The sequence below is a fragment of the Amblyomma mixtum genome, chromosome 7, assembly GCF_055824585.1.
Source record: "Amblyomma mixtum isolate Tamu chromosome 7, ASM5582458v1, whole genome shotgun sequence".
In the NCBI taxonomy this organism is placed as follows: Eukaryota; Metazoa; Arthropoda; class Arachnida; order Ixodida; family Ixodidae; genus Amblyomma; species Amblyomma mixtum.
The window spans coordinates 86,810,244-86,834,280 of NC_143018.1; the positions used below are offsets into that span (position 1 = coordinate 86,810,244).

The 24,037-nt window shown below is 46.9% G+C and overlaps 1 protein-coding gene across 5 annotated transcripts in view; it reads left to right on the top strand.

The window, feature by feature from the left end:
* mahj (LisH and WD40 domain-containing protein mahjong) overlaps positions 1–24,037 on the top strand; it is a 92,029-nt gene that overhangs the window by 21,585 nt on the left and 46,407 nt on the right. For all 5 annotated transcript variants that reach the window (XM_089553061.1, XM_089553064.1, XM_089553063.1 and 2 more), the window contains 9 exons: positions 289–465; positions 938–1,096; positions 1,508–1,548; positions 3,924–4,337; positions 14,575–14,961; positions 16,729–16,831; positions 17,778–17,897; positions 19,976–20,047; positions 22,990–23,071. In XM_089553061.1, coding sequence (XP_089409187.1) covers positions 289–465; positions 938–1,096; positions 1,508–1,548; positions 3,924–4,337; positions 14,575–14,961; positions 16,729–16,831; positions 17,778–17,897; positions 19,976–20,047; positions 22,990–23,071 — 1,555 coding nt within the window. The remainder of the gene's footprint in view (positions 1–288; positions 466–937; positions 1,097–1,507; positions 1,549–3,923; positions 4,338–14,574; positions 14,962–16,728; positions 16,832–17,777; positions 17,898–19,975; positions 20,048–22,989; positions 23,072–24,037) is intronic.

Sequence of the window (24,037 nt, forward strand, 5' to 3'; positions counted from 1 at the left end):
TTGCTGGCATCTATTTATTCCGAAAAATCCAAATTATCATTGTGAAAACGTACATGTTCCTATGATGTCCGTGACAGTTCCTCAATGAAATCCAAAATATTGTGCATGTCCGAGTTATCGGAGTCCGAAAAGTCAGTCAGCTGCTGTAATGCCCTGCTGTGTTAGCTGTGTTATCATCAGGTGCCTCTCTCATGTGTGACTGTCTCCCCTTCTGAGGAGTCTCGCCCATGGCGGCATGTTGTGTCCTTGTGTGTGACTCTATCCTGTTTCTGTCCTGACTCCCTTCAGGTGTTCCCCCTGACGGTGGAGATGCAGCAGCGGCTGATCCTGCAGTACCTGACGCCCCTGGGCGAGTACCAGGAGCTGCTGGGCGCCGTCCTCGAGGCCAAGACCCTGCACCTGCTCCTGCACTACGCCAACCTGCGCGAGAACCGGGACGTCCGGCTGGCCTTCGAGGCACTCAAGGTGTGTGCTTGGTACGGGTGGGGTGCAAAAGAAAGAGGAAGACTATGCGTGTTGAAAGGAGGGACTCCTTCCTTGTGGTCGAAATTCATTCAGAACCACCACTTCAGTACCACTGATTGGTATAGGAGCAGGTGTCTCTCAAAGAAATTGTGCTGGCAATGGGGAAGTGCCTTGGCTTCTGAGATTTTGGAATGGTAGACGTCATTCGAAACGTGCTTGTTGATGTTTGGGGGGTGACTGTGCAGTTTTGCACAAGGAGAATGCAGACAGTGGTGCTTGCGGAGAAGACTTGTACGAACACGTGCATGCACTCACGAATACTACGAGCGAAGTGCACAAGTTCTGTCAGAGCAAGCAAAGTAAGGGCTGGGCTCTGTGCTCAGCTCTGGGCTTGTGGCATTGCTCGCAAGTTCTCGCAAAACTGTTCACTCGCAACCCTGCCAACCCACTTCCCACCCCCCTTTGCGTGCAGTACCTGGCTGCCCTGCTGTGCCACAAGAAGTTTGCCCTGGAGTTCATCGCCGTGGGGGGCCTGCAGCGGTTGCTGGAGGTGCACCGGCCCTCGGTGGCGGCCACGGGCGTCTCCATCTGCCTCTACTACTTGGCCTACTCGGAGGACGCCATGGAGCGGGTGAGCTGGGCCTCTTGGCATCCTCCTGTCACTGCTGTTGAAGGCTTCTCTTCCTTTTGTGCCTTCGACGTTTCACAATGGAGGCTGGACTTAGGGTTCCATCCCAGCTGCAAAAGTCAAACGAATGCACCTGTACCGAGGTATTCGTGCTTGCATGTTCGAGAACCCTAGAAGATCAAACTCAGTCTGGCGCCCTCCACTGTGGCGTGTGTCATAGCTCCTCCTTGGCTTTAGCCCTTGGAAAGTGCGTTTGTTCCATTAGACTAGATGTTTCATGGATATGGTGGAAGAAAAAAAAATATTAGAACTGATTGCTTGAGGCGGAGATAAGAGGGTCAGGCCTACAGCGCAATAACTCTGTTCTGTTTCAGACCGCACTGATCATAGTTGTCTCGCTTATTTTCTTTGCAGGTTTGCATGCTCCCTCAGGCTGTCCTCTCCGACTTGGTGGCGTAAGTCGTTCTTTGTTGCTTTTACCTGCTGTTGAACATGGGTTAAAGAGAGAACAGTTCTGGGGTTCCCGTGATCTTCAGCACCTCTGATTCTGTGCTCATCCTTCTCGCACTTTTGCTTGAGCGGCTGCTCCAGGTAGCAAAAGAGTTCAAGCACAGTTGGGCAGTGTTACTGGGGATTGTCAGCTGCGGTCCAGTTCTTGGTCAGGGGCAATGTAGTTTAACTGGGATCGGGATTATCTGGTGAATGGGCCAGCTGTTATCCCCATAGGGTTTCAGAAGCCTTCAGTGTTTGAGCCAGATGACACTAATGTTTCCAGCCACTGTTTCTTCCCTGCAAGAACGGAAAGATTGCCGCTTTTACTTTCCTAGGCTCAAATGCACAACTTTCATGAGGGGGCATCAAGGGAGTACAATGTCAGGCTCTACTGAGAGGACATGCCCAGCTTTCCTGACATTCAGCAACTAGTGCCATCTGTTGACCGCCAGGAGCAAACACCGCATAACTCGGTGGGGATCTTTTAAACTTGTAATCTCGGGGAAACTAGAATCTCGAGAGATTTCCGCACAATCTACAAATTTCAGTGTTTATAGCACAACCTCCTGCAAACACTCAATCAACGTCAGTATGTCGAGCTAATTTCATTTAAACAACTTCAAGAATCCTTTTCCAACCTATGAACAGTAGTGTTTTGATATGTGTTGTCCGCCTTTTTTTAGAGTTCTAGCACTAAGGCCCCCACTCACCGATTTCGCTGATGTTTGTGGGAATCCTGCTTGACTCTGGCAGGGGGGAGCCTGCCTGGAAGCGTTGATGCAGGTAGCAGTGAAATAAATGAAACTGCTATATGAATTTCAGTGGCTTTAAGGGGGGAGCCTGGTTTTGAAAGAAAATTTTATTAATAGAGTCACAGTTAAAGGGGGACACTGGTCTTGAAAAAAAAATTTTTATTAATGAAGTCACAGTTACAAAATCTTCAGGGAATATGTATTTTTGTGTGCTGATTCTAAATACTGTCATTTAATTTCATGTAAAACAATTCCTTGAGCACTTATGCACTTTTTATGCTAGTATTTTGCAGAGAGTTTTGAAAAAAATTTGCTGCGGGAAACTCGCTGAAATGTATGCCATTGGGTTCTCTTGACACCAAGGAATACAATAAGGGTGAAATTGTCTTCCTGCCTATCATAGAACTTAAGTTATAGAGTTTTGAAGGTGTCGCTTCAGAAATGAGAAGGAAAATGTGTATTTCTGTGTGTGAAGTGGCAGCTTCAGTACCCTATTACTCAAGTTCTATGATAGCCAGGATGATAATTTTACCCTTATTGTATTCCTTGGTGTCAAGAGAACCCAATGGCATACATTTTAGCGAGTTTCCTGCAGCAAATTTTCTTCAAAACTCTCCGGAAAATACTTGCATAAAAAGTGCATAAGTGCTCAAGGAATTGTTTTACATGAAATTAAATGACATATCTAGAATCAGCACACAAAAATACATGTGCCCTGAAAATTTCATAACTATGACTAAAGTAATAAACTTTTCTTTTCAAGACCAGTGTCCCCCCTTAAGAAATCTTCAGGGAATATGTATTTTTGTGTGCCGATTCTAAATATGTCATTTTAATTTCATGTAAAACAATTCCTTGAGCACTTATGCAATCTTTATGCATGTATTTTGCGAAGAGCTTTTAGGAAAATTTGCTCTGGGAAACTCGCTGAACTGAATGCCATTGGGTTCTTTTGATACCAAGGAATGCAATAGAGGTAAAATTATCATCCTGCCTATCATAAAACTTGTGTTACAGGGTACTGAAGCTGCGACTTCAGAAACAGGAGTACACACTTCTCTTCTCATTTCTGAAGCGACAGTTTCAAAACCCTATAACTTAAGTTCTATGACCCTTATTGCATTCCTTGGTGTTGAGGGAACCCAGTGACATACATTTCAGCAAGTTTCCCACGAGAAATTTTTTTTCAAAGCTCTTCACAAAATACATGCATAAAAATTACATAAGTACTCAAGGAATTGTTTTACACGAAATTAAATGACATACTTAGAATCGGCACACAGAAATACATATTCTCTGAAGATTTCTTAACTGTGGCTTCATTAATAAATTTTTTTTTCCAAGACCAGCCTCCCTCCTTAACTGAAATTGCGAATTATCCGAGTTTTGGATTATCAAGAGTCTACCGTATGTGGAGTTCGAACTAGTAAGAGCCCTTTTATTACTCCGTTGGAAGCAAAAGTGTCGCTTCGAATAAACCGGCAGTTCAAGTTATGTGAATTCAAGTAACGAGAGCCCCCCCTCCCCCTGTATGGTATGTAGTTAACCAAGACCAAATGCAACAACGTGTGCGTGTGCCAATCCAGGTACGCCCTGTGGCTGCTGGAGCGGTCGCACGACTCCAGCCGCTGCCACGCCACCATGTTCTTTGGGCTGGCCTTTCCCTTCCGCTCGCTGCTGGAGCTGTTCGACCAGCAGGACGGCCTGCGCAAGCTGCTCAACGTCATGAGCACGCTCGACGTCTTCGTGCGCGGCAGCAGCAACGACTCGGCGACGCCCTCGGACGACCAGGTGTTCGCCAGCCGACAGACGGCTCGCCACGTGTGCGTGGCGCTCAAGCGGTACTTTGAGGCGCACCTGGCCCACCGGGCGGACCACCTGCGGCGGTCGCACGCCCGCAATGCCACCACGGCCAGCTGTAGCAGTGTCAGCGCCAGCGGCTCCTCGACCTCCCCGCCACCCTCGCAGTCGGCCTCCACGACGACCCCGTCTTTGTCGAGGTTAGTTGGAGCTATTTGATATGGGTGTTGTTGGTAAGAGCCTGTTTTATTGACAAGCCAAGGTGCCCTTTTTTTTATAAATAAAACAAAAAAAGGCCGTCACCATCTGCAAGATGTTGAAGTAACGAGTGTTAGCTGTTTGGTTTACTAGATTGGTTTGGTTTGGTTTGTGGGATTTAACGTCCCAAAGCGACTCAGGCTATGAGGGACGCCGTAGTGAAGGGCTCCGGAAATTTCGACCACCTGGAGTTTTTTAACGTCCACTGACATCGCACAGTACACAGGCCTCTAGAATTTCGCCTCCAAATAAATTCAAACCGCCGCGGCAGGGATCAAACCCATGTCTTTCGGGTCAGCAGCCGAGCACTATAACCACTGAGCCACCGCGGCGGCGTTTGGTTTACTAGAATCAGGGTGTCGAACCGGAACCGGAACTGAACCCGAACCCGAAACCGGAACCGAACCCGAATTTTCGCCCGGAACCGGAACCGAACCGAACCCATATTTTTTTCGCCATCTTGGAACTGAACCCGAACCGGAACGATTCAGAGGAACCGTTCCGAACCGGTTCGGGACCCGGTTCAGCCCCACGTTTTTGCATACCTCATGTTTACGCACAAAATGAGATGATCTAGCGCATAGATTTACCCATCCGTAGCTCTCTGCACTGGGAAGCAAGAAAATGGTACCCAGTATATGCGACAGCAAACTTACAGGAAGTCTGATGCCTGGGAAGAAGCATAATTGACGTTTCTGTAATGTACTACCGCCCATTCTAAAGACTTGTACGTCAGGTTTATGTGAAATCTTGGGTAATTACTCCTCCCTTTTTACATATTCGCGTAAATATTTAATCAGATTGCTAGGACTGCTCCAACTCAATAAAGTACTATCCACACCAAATTTTTGCTTGCGTGATTTCTTCTTTCAAACGATGCGTTAGACATTGGGGTACATGGAGCTCCCCGTGGTATTCACCAAACACATAATAAATAACTTATATTTGAATTTCTTCTTGACCCTGTTTCGGTTTCACCAACATAACGGTGGCTGTGACGTGTAGTGGAAATTAGGTCGCGTGAGGTGCAATAAAACGGCAATATAACTGCTGATACGTCGTTCGTTGTAATCATAGATCTTGGAGCCACCGGCTGATTAAAGTGCTGTAGTGAGTATGCACAACGTATCAGCGTTTGTACTAGTTTTCCCGTGCCTCTCGTGACCTAATGTTGAACTGACGTCACAGCCATCATTCGGTTGATAAAACCGAAACAGCATGAGAGAAAAAATTATTTTCTAAATTATTTATTGGCAGTAGGGGAATACCACACGATGAACCATGTATTCTAAAAACTATGGCGTCATTTGAAAGGAGAAAACACGCAACAAAACTGGGTGTCTATAAAATTTCAGCACCCAATGAGACTGCCTTCCTTTCCTTTGCGTCATTTCCCACAAATAGATGAAATATTAGCGCGAGGCTCCAACAACGTTGTGATGGTGGTTTTTGAGGCGCAGTAACTGTCTCACTTCTTGATGGACACCTGACCCATGGGTGAGAGTGAAAGAAGAAATAGAAACAGGCGCAGTAGGGGAGGGCTCAGCAATAATTTCTACCAGCTGGGGATCCTAAACGTTGTGGGTTTCTACGTGGACACAGGCCACCACCCACCGCGGGTTCGAGTTTCGCGCGAGCCAAGGGCCCCGATCAGCCGTCACCACACTCACACTGGGACACCGACGCGGTGCACTCAACCTCCGCAGGGAGGAGAGCGATTCGCCGCAAAGAAATAGGCCTCCAAGTTCACAAAGGAGACGTTTATTCACGTCGCCCTTTAGCAGGTACACACGCACTCAATAGCCACCCCGTCCCGGGGGCGCGCGAGGAGCAAGGCTCCGCTGCGCGCACGAAGCGACTCGAGTAATGCGCGCCGCTAGCACGCCGCTGCAGGAGAATGTCCCCGCGGCAGTGCTGTGATCTCCCTCTCGTGTCGACCGTTGGGCCGGTTGCGAGAGAGAGTGGCAATCAACGCAAGGTACGCCTGTCTGAGGTCGCTGGACCCCGCTGGACAGGCTCGAGCCGCTGCAGGTCAGAGGACACGTGCGGGCGAGCTCGAGTAAGCACTGGTCCGAGCGGCAAAGGCCGGCAGGGACAAACAGTAACGTACGCACCTTTCGCTGTCTCGGAGGGATCTCTCTCTCTCTGGGCCCCGCTCGGACGGTCGCGCGGCGCGCGGCCGCCCAAATCGGGGTCCCGAATTCCTGCCAAAAGGCGCCAATGGCAAAGGCCCTTGGGGAGCCGGGGCGGAGCTGTGGCTAAATGACAGTGATTAGTCACCCAGCCGCCTCTCCACCGCCTGAGGCGGGAGCAAGGGAAAGAGGAGAAACAACGCGGGCGGCCGGCACAGCCGCGCAAAGGCGACGGCGGAAAGCCAGGATTCCCACAACGTGCACTGACATCGCACAGCACACGGTACCTTTTGCGTTTCGCCTCCATCGAAACGTGGCCCCCGGGTCCGGGTTCGAACCCAGGTACATCGAATAAGTAACCGAGTGCCCTAACCACTAAGCCAGCGCCGTTGGTAGTGCAACATTTTCTTTTGTAGGCGCTCATTGTCTCCGACAGCAGGTTCTAAATAAAACCCCTCACGATGGGTCTGTAGGGCAATAAAGGAAAAACAATGGCTCAATGGCTGTGGAGCTCGGCTGCTGATTCCAAAAATACAAAACCAATTAGTTCTGTCGCACGTTGCAAATCCCCAGCTGGTGTCGTCAATCTGGAGCCCGCCATAGCACCGTCTATCCTATAGCCCCAATGTATACTCGACACGTTAAACCCGAGATATTGCTACTAGTGTTAACAAAAGAAGAATGTATAAATTGGTGAAGTTTCGTTTTTTTTTAGAATCCGCATATTCTTGTTTGTGCTCTACGGAACTATGCAACGAAATGCGGGCCCTTGGCAACGGTGGAGATGTACTACTAAGAAAAAATATTAAATACCGATTGCACAAAAGGGCAATGCAGAAATGCATGCGCTCGCTGGAATGCGATATTGTTTACGTCCAGAAAGATGCTGCGATGAAATGTAACTGCGATGAAGTGATTTCGTTATGCCGATTTGTTGAAATTGATCTGCTTCTAAGAAAAAATATCTGCCAGTAGCCAGCGCGCGGCTCAAAGCCTCATGCCAGCATAACTCCCTTTCTCTGCCCGCATATGGAAATTCCAGATGGTGCACACGTCAAGAAAGGGGAACCAGTCAGGAGGTTGAACTTGCGCAGCATATTCCTCCTGCATTGAAGTGCACTGTTATCTGAACAGTGACCTCGTTGAACGCGGCGGTTCTGCGTGTTCATCCATCATGCGGGTTTTCCACACACTAAACAGTCCTATGAACACGAGGAGTTCGCACGGAATTCCGAAGTTTTTCATCGCAGCCATAAATGTTATAATCAAATGTCAATGGGTTTTTTAAGAGACTGCTTAAGTATGTCCCAAAAGAACAGAGCATCGGGACAAAAATATCATTTTATTGCTCAAATTGATTCTCGTTGCTCGCACAGGTAGAAATGCACTGACCACGGCACAAATGTCCATTTGTCGTGAAGGTACTGTCTGTTGCAAAAGTTTACAGCCCACCACACCATTGAAATAAACGGCGCGGTGGGCTGTAAACTTTTGCAACAGACGGTACGTCCTAATATGTAAGGCCCATGTCTGAAGCGTGAAAAAGGTTTTTGTGGCCGATTGAATCTACAGTCGAGCCCACTTCTAACGAACCTGACGGTCACGCGAGTTCAGTTCGTTATATCTGATGTTCTTAGCAAGTGGATTCTTCTTACAACAGGCAAAAACACTAAGGCCGCTAAAAGTGGCGTTTATTTCTTATAAAACTGCGGCCTACTTGTGCAAAGCAGAGCCTGTCGAAGCTCTTTCCAGGCTATATAGGGCGGTCATTTAATCCTCGCCGAGACCTTGCTGCGAACTATCAAATTCAGGGACGGGGTATCACTAATCATGGATGAAGTGTGCATGGAAACTGGTGGCAGGTCGGCCACATAAATGAGATTCCTGGCAGTAAGGAGAGCTCGCGCTTGGTGTTCAACGTCTCCGTCAGAGCAGGAGCTTCTGCGATTTTGTGGTCCGCAGGAACGTAGTTATCCGAGGAAACATCTGGTCGGCAATGGATCCGCGAAGCGCGTTGCCACAAATCTGCATGTTCCTGGTCACGCGTGTTTTCGAGCTTCTTCTACCGTACCTGGATTGATGCAGCGACGAAGTAGCGCAGCAATTGTGGCGCAGAATGCATCCGTTGCACTGTCCGCTGTATGACAATGCCTGCACATAGTAGCGGCGCTAAAGATGGAGACGACTGGGCAGGCTATGCATGCCACGTGACCGGCATGGCCAGCAAGGATTTCAGAATTGTGAAATTATTGCTGTTAGTTGATCCTCGACCATGGTCAGCAGCTTCGCTTTCGACGATGCCCCTTTCTCACGCGCACCGCGCTTCTTCCATTCGCGATGCTTTGCCCAGCCGGCGAACGCGTAGGCAATGATTGCCCTCGTAGGCCATCGACGCGGGTTTGTCCGGCGGTTACTTACTATTTCAATAGAGAGTTATAGCATATCGTTACCGTGTTTACTTCACTGTTTACAGTGTTACCGGATGCCGGACTTTCCGGTTAGCGCTGCGCCCGCCAGTGCCGCCTTTTAATTCCATTTCTGGGTTGACATGTTCTTTCCGGGGCGGTGTCGTAAAGGCTGAGAGGCGCTATTTCATCTGCGTGCTTAGCGGAAGAACTACCTCTACAACTTCGGGGTAGTTCACCGCGCCACCTCGTTCGCTGTAACCCAGTGGTGTGGCCAGAGTTGTTCGCTGTATCTGCGACGAATTTGCATTGCCCTTATGCATATTTTCACAGGAGCACCACAACCGCTCGTAATAAGCGAGCGTTCGTTATATGTGCGGCCATTAAAGTGGGCTGCACAGTACATCCGCTGATGATACACTAGTATCAAGAAAGTCTAGGTAAGGCTGTATATGTAAGGGTAGAGGAAGTAATGACCGATCGCAACATTTGCCATCTGCCTTGTGGAGAGGCCGTACAGGTAAGTAAAAGCGAAGAGTGAAAAAAGCGAATGAATCAGCAGGAAGATTTCTCGCGAGCATGTCCAGCAAATACAGGCGAGCACTTAGTCGCCTATTAAGCACAGCTGCCAGAAAGGAGTTGTTTGTAGCTTTGAAAAGAAATGGCTGAAACAAGTTGGTGGAAAAATGGTGCAGGCCAGATTAACCACTCTTTATTACTCCATCAAGGGCGCCAAAAATTCTGTTGGCACAAAGGTTGCATTTGATAGCGCCCCAGGAAAAGTCACAAACATCCTATGTAGTGCAAGAATATCTACTTCCTCGTACAATGCTACACTTGCAAGAGTGTTGCAGCTCAACGTCGCAATGAAGATGTTGCCAATTTGTGTCCGTGCAAAAACGAAATTTTCTCAACCCATCCAAGCGTGTGTTTTTTTATCATACTCTTTTTATCAGAAAAAAAGAGGTTGACGTCACCATATTAAGCAATTTAATTTCTTAATCCATTATAGTGAGAAGCCACGATTAGCTGTGTTTTTGAAGATACTGAGCTATAGGGGCTCGGGATATATTAAACGTGAGTCACAAAGGTGATGTCGAATAGGTGATTTAAATGAAATATATTTGCTAAGTTCTGGATCCTCTCGTTGGGCGGTGGATGGGCGGTGGAGGGACTCTCGCACATTTTTTTACCATGCTATAGTGCTATAGTGAAGGAGGGGGGGACTGGCAAGTCGGTTTCGGGGCGACGGAAAGGTCTCTGTCTGCATGTAGGTGCCGCTACATGACAGTTTCGTTTCTCAGTAGTGCGCGGGAACGTACAGGGCGCGTGCGGCGGCAATTTTGGGGCCCTGTAAGTACACTGCGAACAATAAGCTCCCAACTGACTCAAGCTTCAGGGGAAATCTATTACTCGCGCGACGGGGTCTCCCAAACTGCTCAAGCAGGAAGGCTTTGTAGATGCAAAATCCACCGGCTTTTCGCCTTGCACCTCATAAGGTGGATTATGGCGTATACATAGCCGATTTTCATTAATTTCGAGTTCATTTCATTTTGCGGTTGTTGCCGTAAATTCATACTTTTGCTGCGGATAATAAAATAAAATGGGTAAATTGAGAACATATCGCATTAAACAATTTATTCATGCTTAAGTAACGCACTAAACACGGCAAAAAGAGACGACACGAGCGCTGACTAACAACTAGTTATTTTTTCTCTGAAAAGTATATAGGGGCGCAGGACATAGGGAACAACCCCAAAAAACAAAAGAACAAAGGTTAAAACTTAAAAACCATACTGCGCATGCCCATCACATTCGAGTCATGATGTCTTTTTCAACGAAATTCGAAGACTATCTTCCATAGTAGACGGCACTCTCCTATCTCGTGAACCTCACACAATTGCCATGAAAGCCTGACTCCTTATCTGCAAAATAGACAGATGATGAAGCAACACACTCATCTGCTTCCTTCCTGATCATAAAGGCCTCCACCAACATCCTACAAATGCAAACAGGGTTATTAAACAAGACACTTGTCTTCTTTACTGAGGGAAGCAATTGTGGCACTCGCGGCAATGCAAAGCCAAGTTGTACGACACCGCTACTTTTTTCACCCATCTGTGATGTTCGAAGAAATGCCCACTGCTTCCCCACTTAGAAAGACAAGTCTTCTGTTTAAGCACCCTGATCGAAATTGTAGGGAGATGGTAGAGGCCTTTATGTTCAGGAAGGAAGGAGATGAGCGTGTTGCTTCACCATCCATCAATTTCGTAGATAAGGAATCAGGCTTTCATGGCATCTGTGTGAGGTACAGGAGATAGAGGAGCGCCGTCTACTATGGAATATAGTCTTCGAATTTTGTTGAAAAAGATGTCATGACTCGACTATGATGTGCATGCGCAGTATGGTTTTTTAGTTTTAATCTTCGTTCTTCTGTTTTTTGGATTGTTCACTGTGGCTTGCGTCTTCATATACTTTTCCGAGAATGTAATAACCAGTTGTTAGTCAGCGTCTGTGTCGTCTCCAGATTTCCTTTTGTCCTGTTTACTGCGCTGCTTAAGCATGAACCCTTACCAACTAGCCCGGTTTTATGTTCTCGTAAACAAATCTTTGCATTTTTTTATTTTGTATACCGATGTGCCAGAAAAAAGAAAACGCATAGCAAGTTTGACTGAAACCCATCTGCGTTCTAATTGTTTTTTGTCCTGAACCCGTTTGAACCGGTTCGAGACGGTTCGAACCGGAACGGAATGCCCTTCTGGAGCCGAACCCGGAACTGAACCCGAAAGGCGTGAACCCGAACCCGAACCGAACCCGAAAAAATGCCGGTTCGACACCCTGACTAGAATTGATATGGTTGTTTCTACAATGCTATTGTAGATGGTGCTACAAGTCTCAGTGTGAGATGTGCTGTTTTCTAGTTGCTTCCACAGATGGCGCTGTGACCTCAGGGTGGTAACAGACCCCACGAAATCACGAAACGTGATGAGTAGTTGCTTCCACAGATGGCGTTGTGATCTCGGTGGTAGCAGACCCCACAAAACCTCGAAACGTGATGAGTACCGTATTTACCCAATTCCAACACGCCCCCGATTCCAACGCGCACCCAATTTACGGCACCAAAAAAAAAAAAATTCAAGCCCCGATTCTAACGCGCGCCCGATATTGCTAATGAAAAAAAAAAAAAAACTACAAGCCCCGCTTCTAACGTGCATGTGGCTTCCACGAATGAAAATAATTTGCAACCGTTTTATATTTTAAGGAGAGATGCGGGTGAAAAAACCGCGATTTTTTTCGATAAAGTCGATTTTGTATTTTCTTGCGTTCTGTATTCCCCCAGGCCTCTTCTTTTATGTATAAAAAAAATCAAAGCCGATAACCAATGGGAAGTTAGTAAAAAATGCAATTAAAGCTCTCGCGGTGGCACGCGAAAGTGCGAATTTGACCGAATTTCGGGAATGCGGCATTTCGCTCCACGGCGTCGCCCGCTCTTGAATTTTCGCGGGGAAGTAGGCCTAACCCTCTCCTACCAGAAGCCACTTCGGCAGCGGCGCATTCTTGATAAAAATACGGAAAAAAAGATCGTTTCCCGCCCGAGTCGAGCGTCGCGACTGGCCCTTCAAATCACGTGGTACGATCGGAGCTCTTCCATTGGCTACGAGCTTTCCACCGCACGGTCGGACGCAGACGCTCTTCCTTTGAACCAACGCTTCTGCCCGGGTTTTTCTCCTTTCTCCGCTATGGATGCGACTGAGAAACGAGATTTTCTTTCACGCAAGTTCCTGACAAAGCATCAGTATAAAGGAAGACGCCCCAAGCGCAAGCGGAGAGCTCCGGTGACGGGAGGTTCTTCTGCTGCTAGGCGTAACTGCGGCAGCGGCGATGCACCATTTGGATCCTTCAAGCTTCTTGCGGAGCATCCATTACTTCGTCAGTGGATCTGAGCGAAAGATAAAGATGTTCGACGGCCAAAACAAACGTAAAAACGAGCGCGGAAGCGCTCTTATCTGTTAGATCGGCATGATGCACGACCTCGTCAGCGGCGCGGCGTGCCCCGCCTGCGGACGATGTAATCTCTGTCAGAGAATCGGCCGCAAAACAGAAAGGACTCTCATCGTTTTTGGAACTTTACCGCCGAAATGACGCGTTTCCGACAACCGTTGTTTCATCAACATATTCTTCGAGCCGCGTATCTCGATCGTGCAAAGGCAGTGATGAGGCGTCCGCCCGCGGCAGTGCACGGGATACCGTCGCCGTGAACGTGGTCCGTGGTCGCTGAGCACGCGACCAATGACAAGCGCCACCGATTGAAAACGGCTCCTGCGACGCAGAAAACGACGAGCAAACGTGTTCCCATGTTTGCCGGCAGTTAGTGAGCTCCCACATTGTATAATGGCGATGACGATGGGCAGCTATGGGGCAGTTTCGGTTGGCACTCGAATCCAACGCGCATGCGATTTTGAGACTTATTTTCCCCGAAAAAAGGTGCGCGTTGGAATTGGGTAAATACGGTAACAGCTAATGCTCTTTAAAATTTGTCACGCCATTCATAGCGGAAAAGTAAGTTGTTGAATGGGTACAGTAGGGGTCTTTATCCTGGAAACAGTTGCATGGTTTAAGCACGAAATGCTAGTAGCTCTCATTCTCAGGAGTCTCTGTCAAATGTTGTTTTGGAATTGAAATTGAAACCAACAGAAAACCAGTGTCAAAGATATATTCGATATATTTAGTCGCCAGCCTGATACTTTGGACCACTTGTTGCGATGGCATGTAATTTTTTTGTGACTGGGAAAGTAGCACGTGCTGCATGCATCTCTGACAGGCAATTACAAGGGTGGTAATGGTAATTACTCAGCAACTATGCTAGCTAGCTTAAAATAAATTTCAGTTCTGAAATAAGCCTAGAAGTTTACATGTAGTATGTGCCAAATTTGGTTACGTTTCATGCAGAAATAATGCAAACAGTTCTCATTGCCACGTCCCCCCCCTTAAGTGTTTTTTTTTTTTTTGACAGATCTTATGGAAAACCAGTATTAAAAAAACGATGGGGCCTATATTGGAAGAACGGCATACAACCAGAACCAATGTAGCCGGTTTCGATAAACAGCGGGGCTTCTTGCATTGGAGTACAGCAGACAATCTGGACCAATGTAGCCAGTATTTAAAAACGGTTGGGCCTACATTGGAAAGCCGCTGCTATGGCATGGGAAACCAGCTAAATGTTTTCGCATTGTTCATCTCATCCGAGGATTCACCTTAACCAAGACTGTCCCGCCGCGGTGGCTCAGTGGTTACGGCACTCAGCTGCTGACCCGAAAGACGCAGGTTCGATCCCGGCCGCGTCGGTGGAATTTCTTTGGAGGAGAAATTCAAGAGGCCCGTGTACTGTGCGATGTCAGTGCACGTTAAAGAACCCCAGGTGGTCGAAATTTCCGGAGCCCTTCACTACGGCGTCCCTCATAGCCTGAGTCGCTTTGGGATGTTAAACCCCAATAAACCAAACTCAACCAATTCCACATTAGCAGGAATCTGCTATATTTTTTACTTATTATAGAATGTACCATGTTGGTCTTGCAAAGCATTTCATGCTGTCGCTTTCCCTCGGTGGCAAGAGAGCTGCAATCTTTCGGTGCGCACCGCAGGAGTCACGAGCCGTGGTCGTCTTCATCCGGTGCTGCCACGACCGCCATGACGACGGCAGCGGGGCCCACGACACCCAGTGGACACCGGTGTCGGGCTGCCCGCTTCACGGCCGAGGCGGTCTCGGAGAACATGTGGACCCTGCTGGAGCTGCTGCCCGCGCGTGCCCGCTGGGCGCCCGTCGACGAGCTGGTGCGGCTGGGCGGGGTGTCGCTGCTGCTGCAGACGGTGGCCCTCGCCTACGACTGGAACCACTCGGGCAAGGCGGACACGGTGCGTGCCGCCCTAGACGTGCTGGCCGTCTGCGCAGTGGTGCCCCGGGCCCAGGTGGCCCTCTGCCAGAACGTGGCCCTCCCCTCGGGGCAGGTGCGGTCGGCCGCTGGCATGAGGTGCGTATGCGTCATAGTGTGTATCTCCTTATGTCTTGACGACATTTGTTAGGGTGAAAGCACTCGTACGCTCACCAACACCGACCAACAACCTTGTCACCGTATGTACTATCGGGGACAAAAGTGGTACACTCCACGCGGAGGGAGCCGGAGCAACGGAAAACTGCGGCATTTTGGTGAGCTAAAGGAAGAAACATTGAAACAGCCAAGCGACATGCCTGCTGATAATAAAGGTCATGCACTGGCTGTCTCGATTCCAGATGCCGCCTGTAGGTGGCGTTGCAATGCAGTTGTCCATTGCTTCGGCTTCCACTGCTTGTAGTATACCACTTTTGTCTCCGATGGTACATACGTACATATGATCTTGTGCCCTAGCAGCCCAAGCTTACCCGAGTTACTTGGGTAAGCTCGGGTAGCAAACGGGTAAGTGTGGAGGAGCATCACACCAGCTGTACGAGGGGTTGCTGGGGAGAGCAACATGGGTCACACAATCCCATCGCGCATTGCTTAACCGCTGTGCCACTGCGCTGGTAGTGATATGAGGGCTCTCCACCATCTATGAATGTTAAGTAGAGAATGACCAATTCTGCACATATGGGCATTAAGCAGGAGGCAGAGACGCTTGCTATCTGGGTGCACACCAAGGGCTTCGTGTTCATTGATGGGTGTCTCCGCAGTTTCAAGAAAAGATGTGCCCTTGCTTTTAAAAGGATGTGTGGCGAGGGCGGTGCCGTTGACCATACCCTTGTTGCAAATTACCGCTGCGATTCGTCTGGAATCACTGTCATGCTAGTTTTCTCCAAATGATGTGTTTAGCTGCGATGAAACAGTATGCTTCTATAAGACGGTGCCTAAGAGACCCTTTCCATGTCCGAACAGCGAACAACCCACTCCCCTATGCTCACTATTCGCAGCTCAGTCATTCAGTCATGAGCAAGCACGTGACCGTCGGCTTATGTCATCACGAATCGCAAGCGCGCACCAGTGTTCCCTGACTGCCACTCAGTTCAGGATAACTTTTAAAAATTCCATTACCAATTACTCGCTGCACCAGATGAGCTCATGTTTGGTCCAGTTGTTTCGAGATGCATAGCGAACAGCATGCAATAACCAGCTTGAGTCTAGAAAATGGTGTCATGACCCTCATAGAGAGATCGCGGAAGACTGATGCCGTGTCTTTGCAAAGCTTTCGTTCCAATGTGCACGACTCCCCCCTCGCGTTATATTCGTGGCTGCCGTATATTTGTGCGAATGGTAAAGTATTTCATCAGGTCCTGGATGAAATTAAAAGCTGGGTAACAAACTGTGTTTACTGAAGAGAAATTGTTTGAACATAATGGGAAGATCAGAGTAGAATGGAAGGTATTGATGCCTTGATGTATTGATGAGGTATTGAGGTATGACAGTATTTTTGAGTATTCCTTTTCTAAACCAACAATGTGTGTTGCAGCCAAATTACCAGATGGCATCCTCAGAGCCATACCATCACCTACCACTAGTATACTAGAGACACTGATTAAGTGAAAATTTTTGCTGGTCCATGTGGCTTTACTGTGGAGGGTATCTACTGTATTTACCACATTTGCTAGTTGCTGTAAAAACACACCCTATTTGCAGTATGGAGGATGTTAAATTTGTTTAAATCACTGTTTGACATAGCACTTTCTCACCAAAAGCTGCAAGTTCACTATGTGCATGATATAGTGTAGAGAACGCCTCAAAGGGTACGAGTGTAGTTTTGGGTTACGTTTGAGCCTTTCTTTTCAGTGTCATCTTGGCAGCTGCTGATGGCGAGATTGTTGCCGATCCTGATGTTCAGCGGTCGGCCCTCAACGTCGTCATCAACTGCGTCTGTGGCCCCATGTCAAGGGTGAGGGAGAAATGCCAGAAGCCCTTTCTTTTATGCCCGTGTTCTTTTTCTTTTTTCTTTGCTTGTTTTTTGTTGTTTTTTGTGTGTGCTTTTGCACATGCATGTTTGAGCTTGGGCAGTGCCATATACAGTAATATCTTAATTCAGCCCCCCGTAAAATGAAATACGCTTTAGCAATGGTGTAATTCAAAGCTACTTTGGTGAAAGTTTGCAGAAATAATGCACAGAAGCGGTAGTTACTAAAAAGCTTTAAGTTTTTCAGAAAGGTTTTTACAATTTTTTTTCTTGTTTAATTTTATTCTTTGTCTTTGTAACCTTTTGTCTGAAATGGCTGCTCGTACATACTTTGCTGGAACTGGGAGCGTGGAAAGGCGCATTTATGTTATTGACAGAATTAAAAGCCTGCAAGAACAACTGCATGTGCTAGAATTTTTTTCTTCTTCACTTTGTAAGTTCACTGAATGAAAACAAAGAAAAATTGTAGCATATGTAGTCTTTCTTGTCGGCTTATATTTCTAGTTCCAAGCCTTCAGCATAAATGTGCCTTTCCTTGTTCCTAATTTCATCGCACTATGAACAGCCATTTCAGAGAAGAGGCTGCAAAGAAAAGAACGAAAGTAAAAGGTGATAATTACGAGCGTTTTACTGACAAACTTCGAGCTTTTTGTTACTACTACTTCTGGGCATTATTTCTGCAAACGTTCATCAGCGTAGCTTTGATTATGCCATTGCTGTGAAGTGTTTATTATTGCTGCTTCTAAAATTCTTGTCCCACCTAAAGTGTTCAACTGCACGGAGGATTTCAGAATGAATGTTTTTTTTTATAGTTTCATACTGTGGCTTCAGCTGCAAAAGACGCACGCGTCATGATGAGATCGTTGATGGGTTTGCTGTGTGTGTGTGTTTGCTTGCTACATTTTCTTTTATTTTCTTTTGCCGGCGACAGCTGGGAGGCACTGTGGGCCGTGTGGTGTCGGGCAGCGTGCGGAAACGGGCAGCCATCAAGAGCGGCGAGGACCTGCTGAGCAAGATGTGGAACTGCGTCCGGGCCAACAATGGCATCATGGTAGGGAACGAGCAGTCTGCTGCCTGTTTTTTTGGCACCTAGAGTACAGCCTGAACTTTTTGTTAGCGCTAGTTTAGATTGTTCATTCATTTATCTGTCATCTTCTTCGGTAGAAAAGTGCACGCGCTGTCACTGTGGTGTCACCCATGACGTCACTGTGTTCAGACCGCTCAGCAGAGCGCATATACTGTGCGGTGTGCCTACATGCTAAATGGTCAGCGTGGTGTGGCGTTGCGGAATCCTTAACAGCTCCTTATCATGTCCTTAACAGCTCCCATTCTAAAAGAAGTGGTGGAAGAGCGCCAGAACACAAGGCATAGTCAGAAAAGACAAACTACATCACTGCCTTCCTTCAAGAGGCAGTTGGGTTGCTTGTTGTCGCATTGCTTTAGATGGCAAACAAGTACACACGGACAAGAACAGGATTAGAAAGGGGCTTATGATGTCTTGCTCTGTCCCTGCTCTCATTTAGGTGTGCTCGTCTGTGATCTAAAGCTGCTTTTCTTTTGCTGTGCCCTGTGTTCTTGTGCTGCATTACTTTTTTTTTTTTTTTAATTTAAAGGCCACAGACAAACCTACCCATATAGCCATGCTTGCATGTGGCTTCAGCTAGCCGTAGTGCCAGCACTGTGCTCTTCCTCGTACGCAGTGATGGAAACGCTGGCTCACATTATTGACGAGATAGGCATTAGCGTGAAGAGGTTTGTAAGGAGGGAGCCTCGCACAACCTGGCTCTGTGCGGAGAGATGGCAGTTTTTGCATGTCCTTTTCAGGCTGTCGCTTTAACGGCACTTCTTGAAGCCTTTGGTCGCACTTTTTTCAGCTTTCTCATGAAGTTAGGCACGCTTGTGGGAAAAATCTGCCTGAAAACCCCCTGCTTCGTGGCATTTGTGCTAACAAGTTCTGCTCCAGTGTATTTTCAGGATTGTAATGTATGTCTGGAGTTTTGATTCATAATGTCAGAAAAATTTCAAGGGGCACTTTGACGATCTGAAGTGCAGGAGGTGAGAGCTTAATTAGTTGATGACTAACTAGCCATGTTTGGTTAATGACTAACTAGTCATGACTAATTAGTTGATGACTGGCTAATGACTTGTTAGTTGTTACTAATTAGTTGATGACTAACTAGCCATGATTGGTTATGACTAGCCAGTCATGACTGGTTGATGACTAGTCAGACATGACTCATTAGTTGATTACTGGTTAATGACTAGCTAGTCATGACTAATTAGTTGATGACTGGTTACTGACTAGTTAGTCATGACTAGTAATGACTAATTATGACTTTCACTTCAGAGTTAACGAACAGACGGACAGAGTTGTGGCTGCGAGTATGAGCCATTGAAGTCTTTCGCATTAATGAATATCTGTGATGGGTGGTTGTTGCAGCGAGGGAGGGGGTAGGTGCTTTAATTAGTTGATGACTAACTAGCCATGTTGGTTAATGACTAACTAGTCATGACTAATTAGGTGATGACTGGCTAATGACTCGTTAGTTGTGACTAATTAGTTGATGACTAACTAGCCATGATTGGTTAATGACTAGCCAGTCATGACTGGTTAATGACTAGTCAGACATGACTAATTAGTTGACTGGTTAATGACTAGCTAGTCATGCCTAATTAGTTGATGAATGGTTAATGACCAGTTAGTCATGACGTGTGACTAGTAATAACTAGGTATGACTTTCACTTCAGATGTAATGCACAGACGGACAGAGTCACAGCTGCGAGTATGAGCCATTAAAGGCTTTCGCCTTATTAAGTCAAACCTACTTATAACGATACCGGTTATAACAATATATTGGATATAACAATGGTCAGTAGTGGCACCGTCAACTTTTGCGTGTGTTCTGTGGTATTTTCAGCACAACCCTGTTATAACAATTATTAGTTATAACAATGGTATTTCCATGGCACTTCAGTATTGTTATAAGTGGATTTGATCTTTGTGATGGGTGGTGGTTGTTGCAGTGAGGGAGGGCATAGGTGCTTTAATCAAAAAATCATCTGTGCTCAATGACACTGTGTCACCAGCACGTTCAGTCATGGTGAACATGTTCCTGCATCTTGTCGTAGGTGCTGCTAAACTTGCTGACCGTGAAGAGCCCGATCACGGACGCAGACTCCATGCGTGCTCTTGCTTGCAAGGTGGGTCTGCCAGTCTCTGTCAACAAAGCTGTTGTCTCCTCTGAAGAAAGTCTGCTTGGCAGCTTTGCTGTGTTTTTTTTCTTTTTTTCCAGCTTGTTTGGCAGTTCACAGGGCTGTGAACTTTTCCTCATAGAGCTTAGCATTAGCCTGCCATTAAGTTTGAAATGTAAACTAAAGTCCTCCCTGCATGAACCTAATTCCCATTTCCTCGGTGCGATCTCATTTAGAAACTTCAGCATTTGAAATTTGAGAGCATTGCCCGTGACCTCGGCAACAGTGCTGGGTGCACAGCGAGTCTACGGATAAGGGTTGAAGGTGACTGCCATGGGGAATGGTTGTGAGTTATTTTCTTAAGGGGGGACACCCCTCTTAGAACTATTTTTTTTATTTATGGACAGATTTACACCAAATTTTCACTGTGTGTACATTTTCATGTGCTGATTCTAAAACTGCAAACAGTTTCCCCCTGCAGCAGTAAGTTTTGTATTTATCATGAAAAATATGTCTTTTGTTTGGAGGAAGTTTGGTTAATTAACATAAGACATTGTGGAGAAGATTACTATTTATAAATGATCTAGAATCACCAAGGAGTGCAATAAGGCATATATGAGCATTCTAGGACGACTTGGACGAAAGTTACAGCTGGTCAAACATTACAGAGAAAAAGCTCATTTTGACTACTGAGACAAACGATTTATTTCCAAAATTTTCCTGAGGAAGCAGTAGTTTAAATTTAGCCTTATTGCACAACCTGTGCATTTATCTTTCTAGCACAAAAAGAATTGTAGTAATAGCTAATATAGAATTGGAGATATCGCTCCTCCAAAATTCTGTGCATGCCAAAATTTCAGTTTTGAGAAATCGAAAAAAACGTTTTTGGCATATTTTTGTGGCACTAAGGGCAACTAGAAATCACTGAAGTGAGTTCTGGCTGGTTTCTGATATAAAAGCACCAGTTCCCGTCGACATAACTGTGGTTGCAACAAGCAAATTGCCGGCGAATAGATGGCATTGTTTGGAGGAGTGCCTTTGCACTGTGACCTCCCCCAAGCTGCAGCGCGCGATTCTACCTCACAACGGCGCTGTGATTGCAGTCAGCCCCTAACAAACGATATGTGCTCTTTGCTCGTCTTGCCCCCCAAAACATTGAGAAGCAAATTTATTTCGTCAAGGTTTCCCATTCTGCGCTTTGAGGAACGCCGTTTCGCGGCCGCCGCTGGCGCCCCCCCCCCCCCCCCCCCCCCCCCCCCCCCCCCCCCCCAACGGGTTTATCGGAGATCTCGATCTATCGCGCGCGCCGTTGCTGGTATCGCTTTTTCATCTGCACAGTCATGATTACGCTGTCTGTACGCGGCAGGAATCGCCCTGATCACTCCTCGCTGTCGCGCTATAAGCAGCGTCGTCGTTATCAGGTCATCACGAAGCGTTGGTGCTTTATCGCTGATTGTAGATAACGGGTCGGCGCCGCATGGCTGATTATAGATAACGGGATGCGACGACGATGCAGCGTACACAACGCGCTTCGTATCTATACCTTTCGCTCCCTCAGGATGAGTGTTCAATCCTCGCTGTCACGCTAAGCATCGCCGGTTGTTACGGCGTTATGGACCGTCGTGGAGCGGACCGTCGTGGAGCGTGGCTGCTGAATGTAGACACAAGGATGCAACGATACAGCGTTCCCAGCGCGCTTCGGATCAATATCTTTTAGTGCTTTTAGACTAAGACTTGCGTAAATTGAAATATTTCGCACTTAGCGCCCCACAAACCTCACTTCGCCGTGACAGTGGGACTGCCCGACCCACACAAAATGGCGCCGGGCTGCAAACGGTCGACGCCGTCAACCAACCAAAAGTCGCCATTTTGGTCACGTGATTTTGAGAACCAATAGCAGGGCGCGTTTTGCTCAATTTTGTTTTTTTTTTTTGCCGCTGCTTGGGCTTGCTCATAGTTACCAACCGGAGTATGCAAATAGCCTGAATCGAGACCTTTCAAACGAAACCAAAATGGCGCCGGCGGAGCGCGTATTTTTCGAACTGCGGGCAGTCAAAGTTCGGTGCGATTAGACCTCAATTTAAAGGGCCACGCGCGCGGTTTCACGTCTTTGGAACGCTATAACTCATGAATTAGGCGGTATTTTTCAACGAAAATTTGTAGATAGCTGCGCAATCACCTCAGGATCGCGAAAATGAAAAGATTGAAAATGCGATTTTTTGACCAATTTTCGGCCGCAAAGAGCCGTGTCCCCCCTTAAACCATGTGATATTGTGTCCGAGTGTAAGATGGAGCATCGTAGATCTATCTTGCATATTAGGAGAGTGGTGTTTGTTTGGAGGTCAAGCAAACTTCTGAAATTTGTCAGGTTTAGTTAATCTGGCTTGGACCACAGTGAAGCTTTTGATTTCCTTCTTTGGTCACAGAATACTGTGCCACGCATTAGTTGTGGTGCAGTTTGCTAGGCGCTTGCTGTTGAGCTTCCGTACATATGGAATAATGGAATTTTTCTGGAATTCTTTGCGTCCACGAAAGCCTAAATGCCCTTTGTAGAACCACTGAGCAACTCAACAGTAGGAAATTTCGTGGTTCCCTCGTTAATCAACAACTGATTACCATCCGACAACCCAGAGGGAAGATTGCTGAGTGCCGTAGCATCTTTGCATTATGCTTTGTGTGTGCGCTGATGTTTCTTTCTTTTTTTTTTTCTGGTGTGACAGCACTCACAGCAGTTGTATTGAGAATGTACAGCAATGCTTAGAGCATTGTCACAGACTTGGTGACAGCCAGGTGTGCTGAGACTTGCGGTGGCGAGCAGCATTAGAGGCTGGCTGCTAGCTGCGGCCATTTTAATTCATCATCCGGCAGCAGTGTTGCACATGACCTGCACATGACTACACATTACTGCACATGACACTCTGCTCTCCCTCTCCCATTTGTTTACTGTGTAGGCTCTGTGTGGCTTGGCTCGCTGCAGCACGGTGAAGCAGATCATCAGCAAGCTGCCGCTCTTCACTAATGGGCAGCTTCAAGGTGAGGAAGATGCGGGGTCTCTTCACTATTGCGCACAAATTGTGGATGCCCAGACTTGGGTTGCACGTCTAGCTTTGCAAAGACGTGTTCGACTTAACGCCAAAGTTGGAGGAAAGCCTGGGGCCATATTCTAGAGTGGTTGTCTTTCTTGGCTGCACTTTCTGTATTTTTTGCGATGTCATAGCTGACGCAGTGCCTCGCTGCATCAAAGGACACTGATGCTTGTCAAAAGTGTCCCTGGTGACTTGTATGTCCTTGCAAGTGCTGTTAAGGGGGAATGTGGGAATCAGATCGCAAAAATCACGGAAAAAGTGCACTTTTTGAAAAGTGCACTTTTTGGCATCTCCAACACTGTTTCTATGTTGTACTGAAATATTTAACCCAAAAATAAACTTTAAGCGCTCCAAATAAATATATTTGTCGGCATCTACACATAGGCAGTGTGTGCTAGCTTAGAACTTTCAGGCTTGTTTTCTCGAAAGTTTGTTTTGAGCTTAATACCTTGTTCGTGGAAAGCGTAGCACAGTAATGGGTGCATGGATTTTTACCCCGTTTGTTTTGTTCTGATTACTGAAATGTGGTCTGCGTCAAGACAGTCTCAGACTCACCATTTAGGCTCACATGTTTTTATTACATGATAATTAGAACATGATACATACTATACATAAAAGAAGGTGCATATTGTAAATTAAAAAAAAAATTAAGAGAATCTTGATTTACACCACACTTCTTAGTAAATATTAAAAGCATTTACAGACCTGTAGCTTGCTTTTTTGTCATGCCAGGCTTTCCACAAGCAAGCAACATGGGGGCAACATATAAACAATGATAAAAGGGAAACTACTGAAGCTGTCATTGTGAAACTTTATATGTGTTTGTTTGATGCTGTTTTGAGCCAGCCTGCAAAATTTCATCACTCTAAGTCGAAAAACAGAAAAGTTGCCTTCGATCCCCTCATCCCCCCTT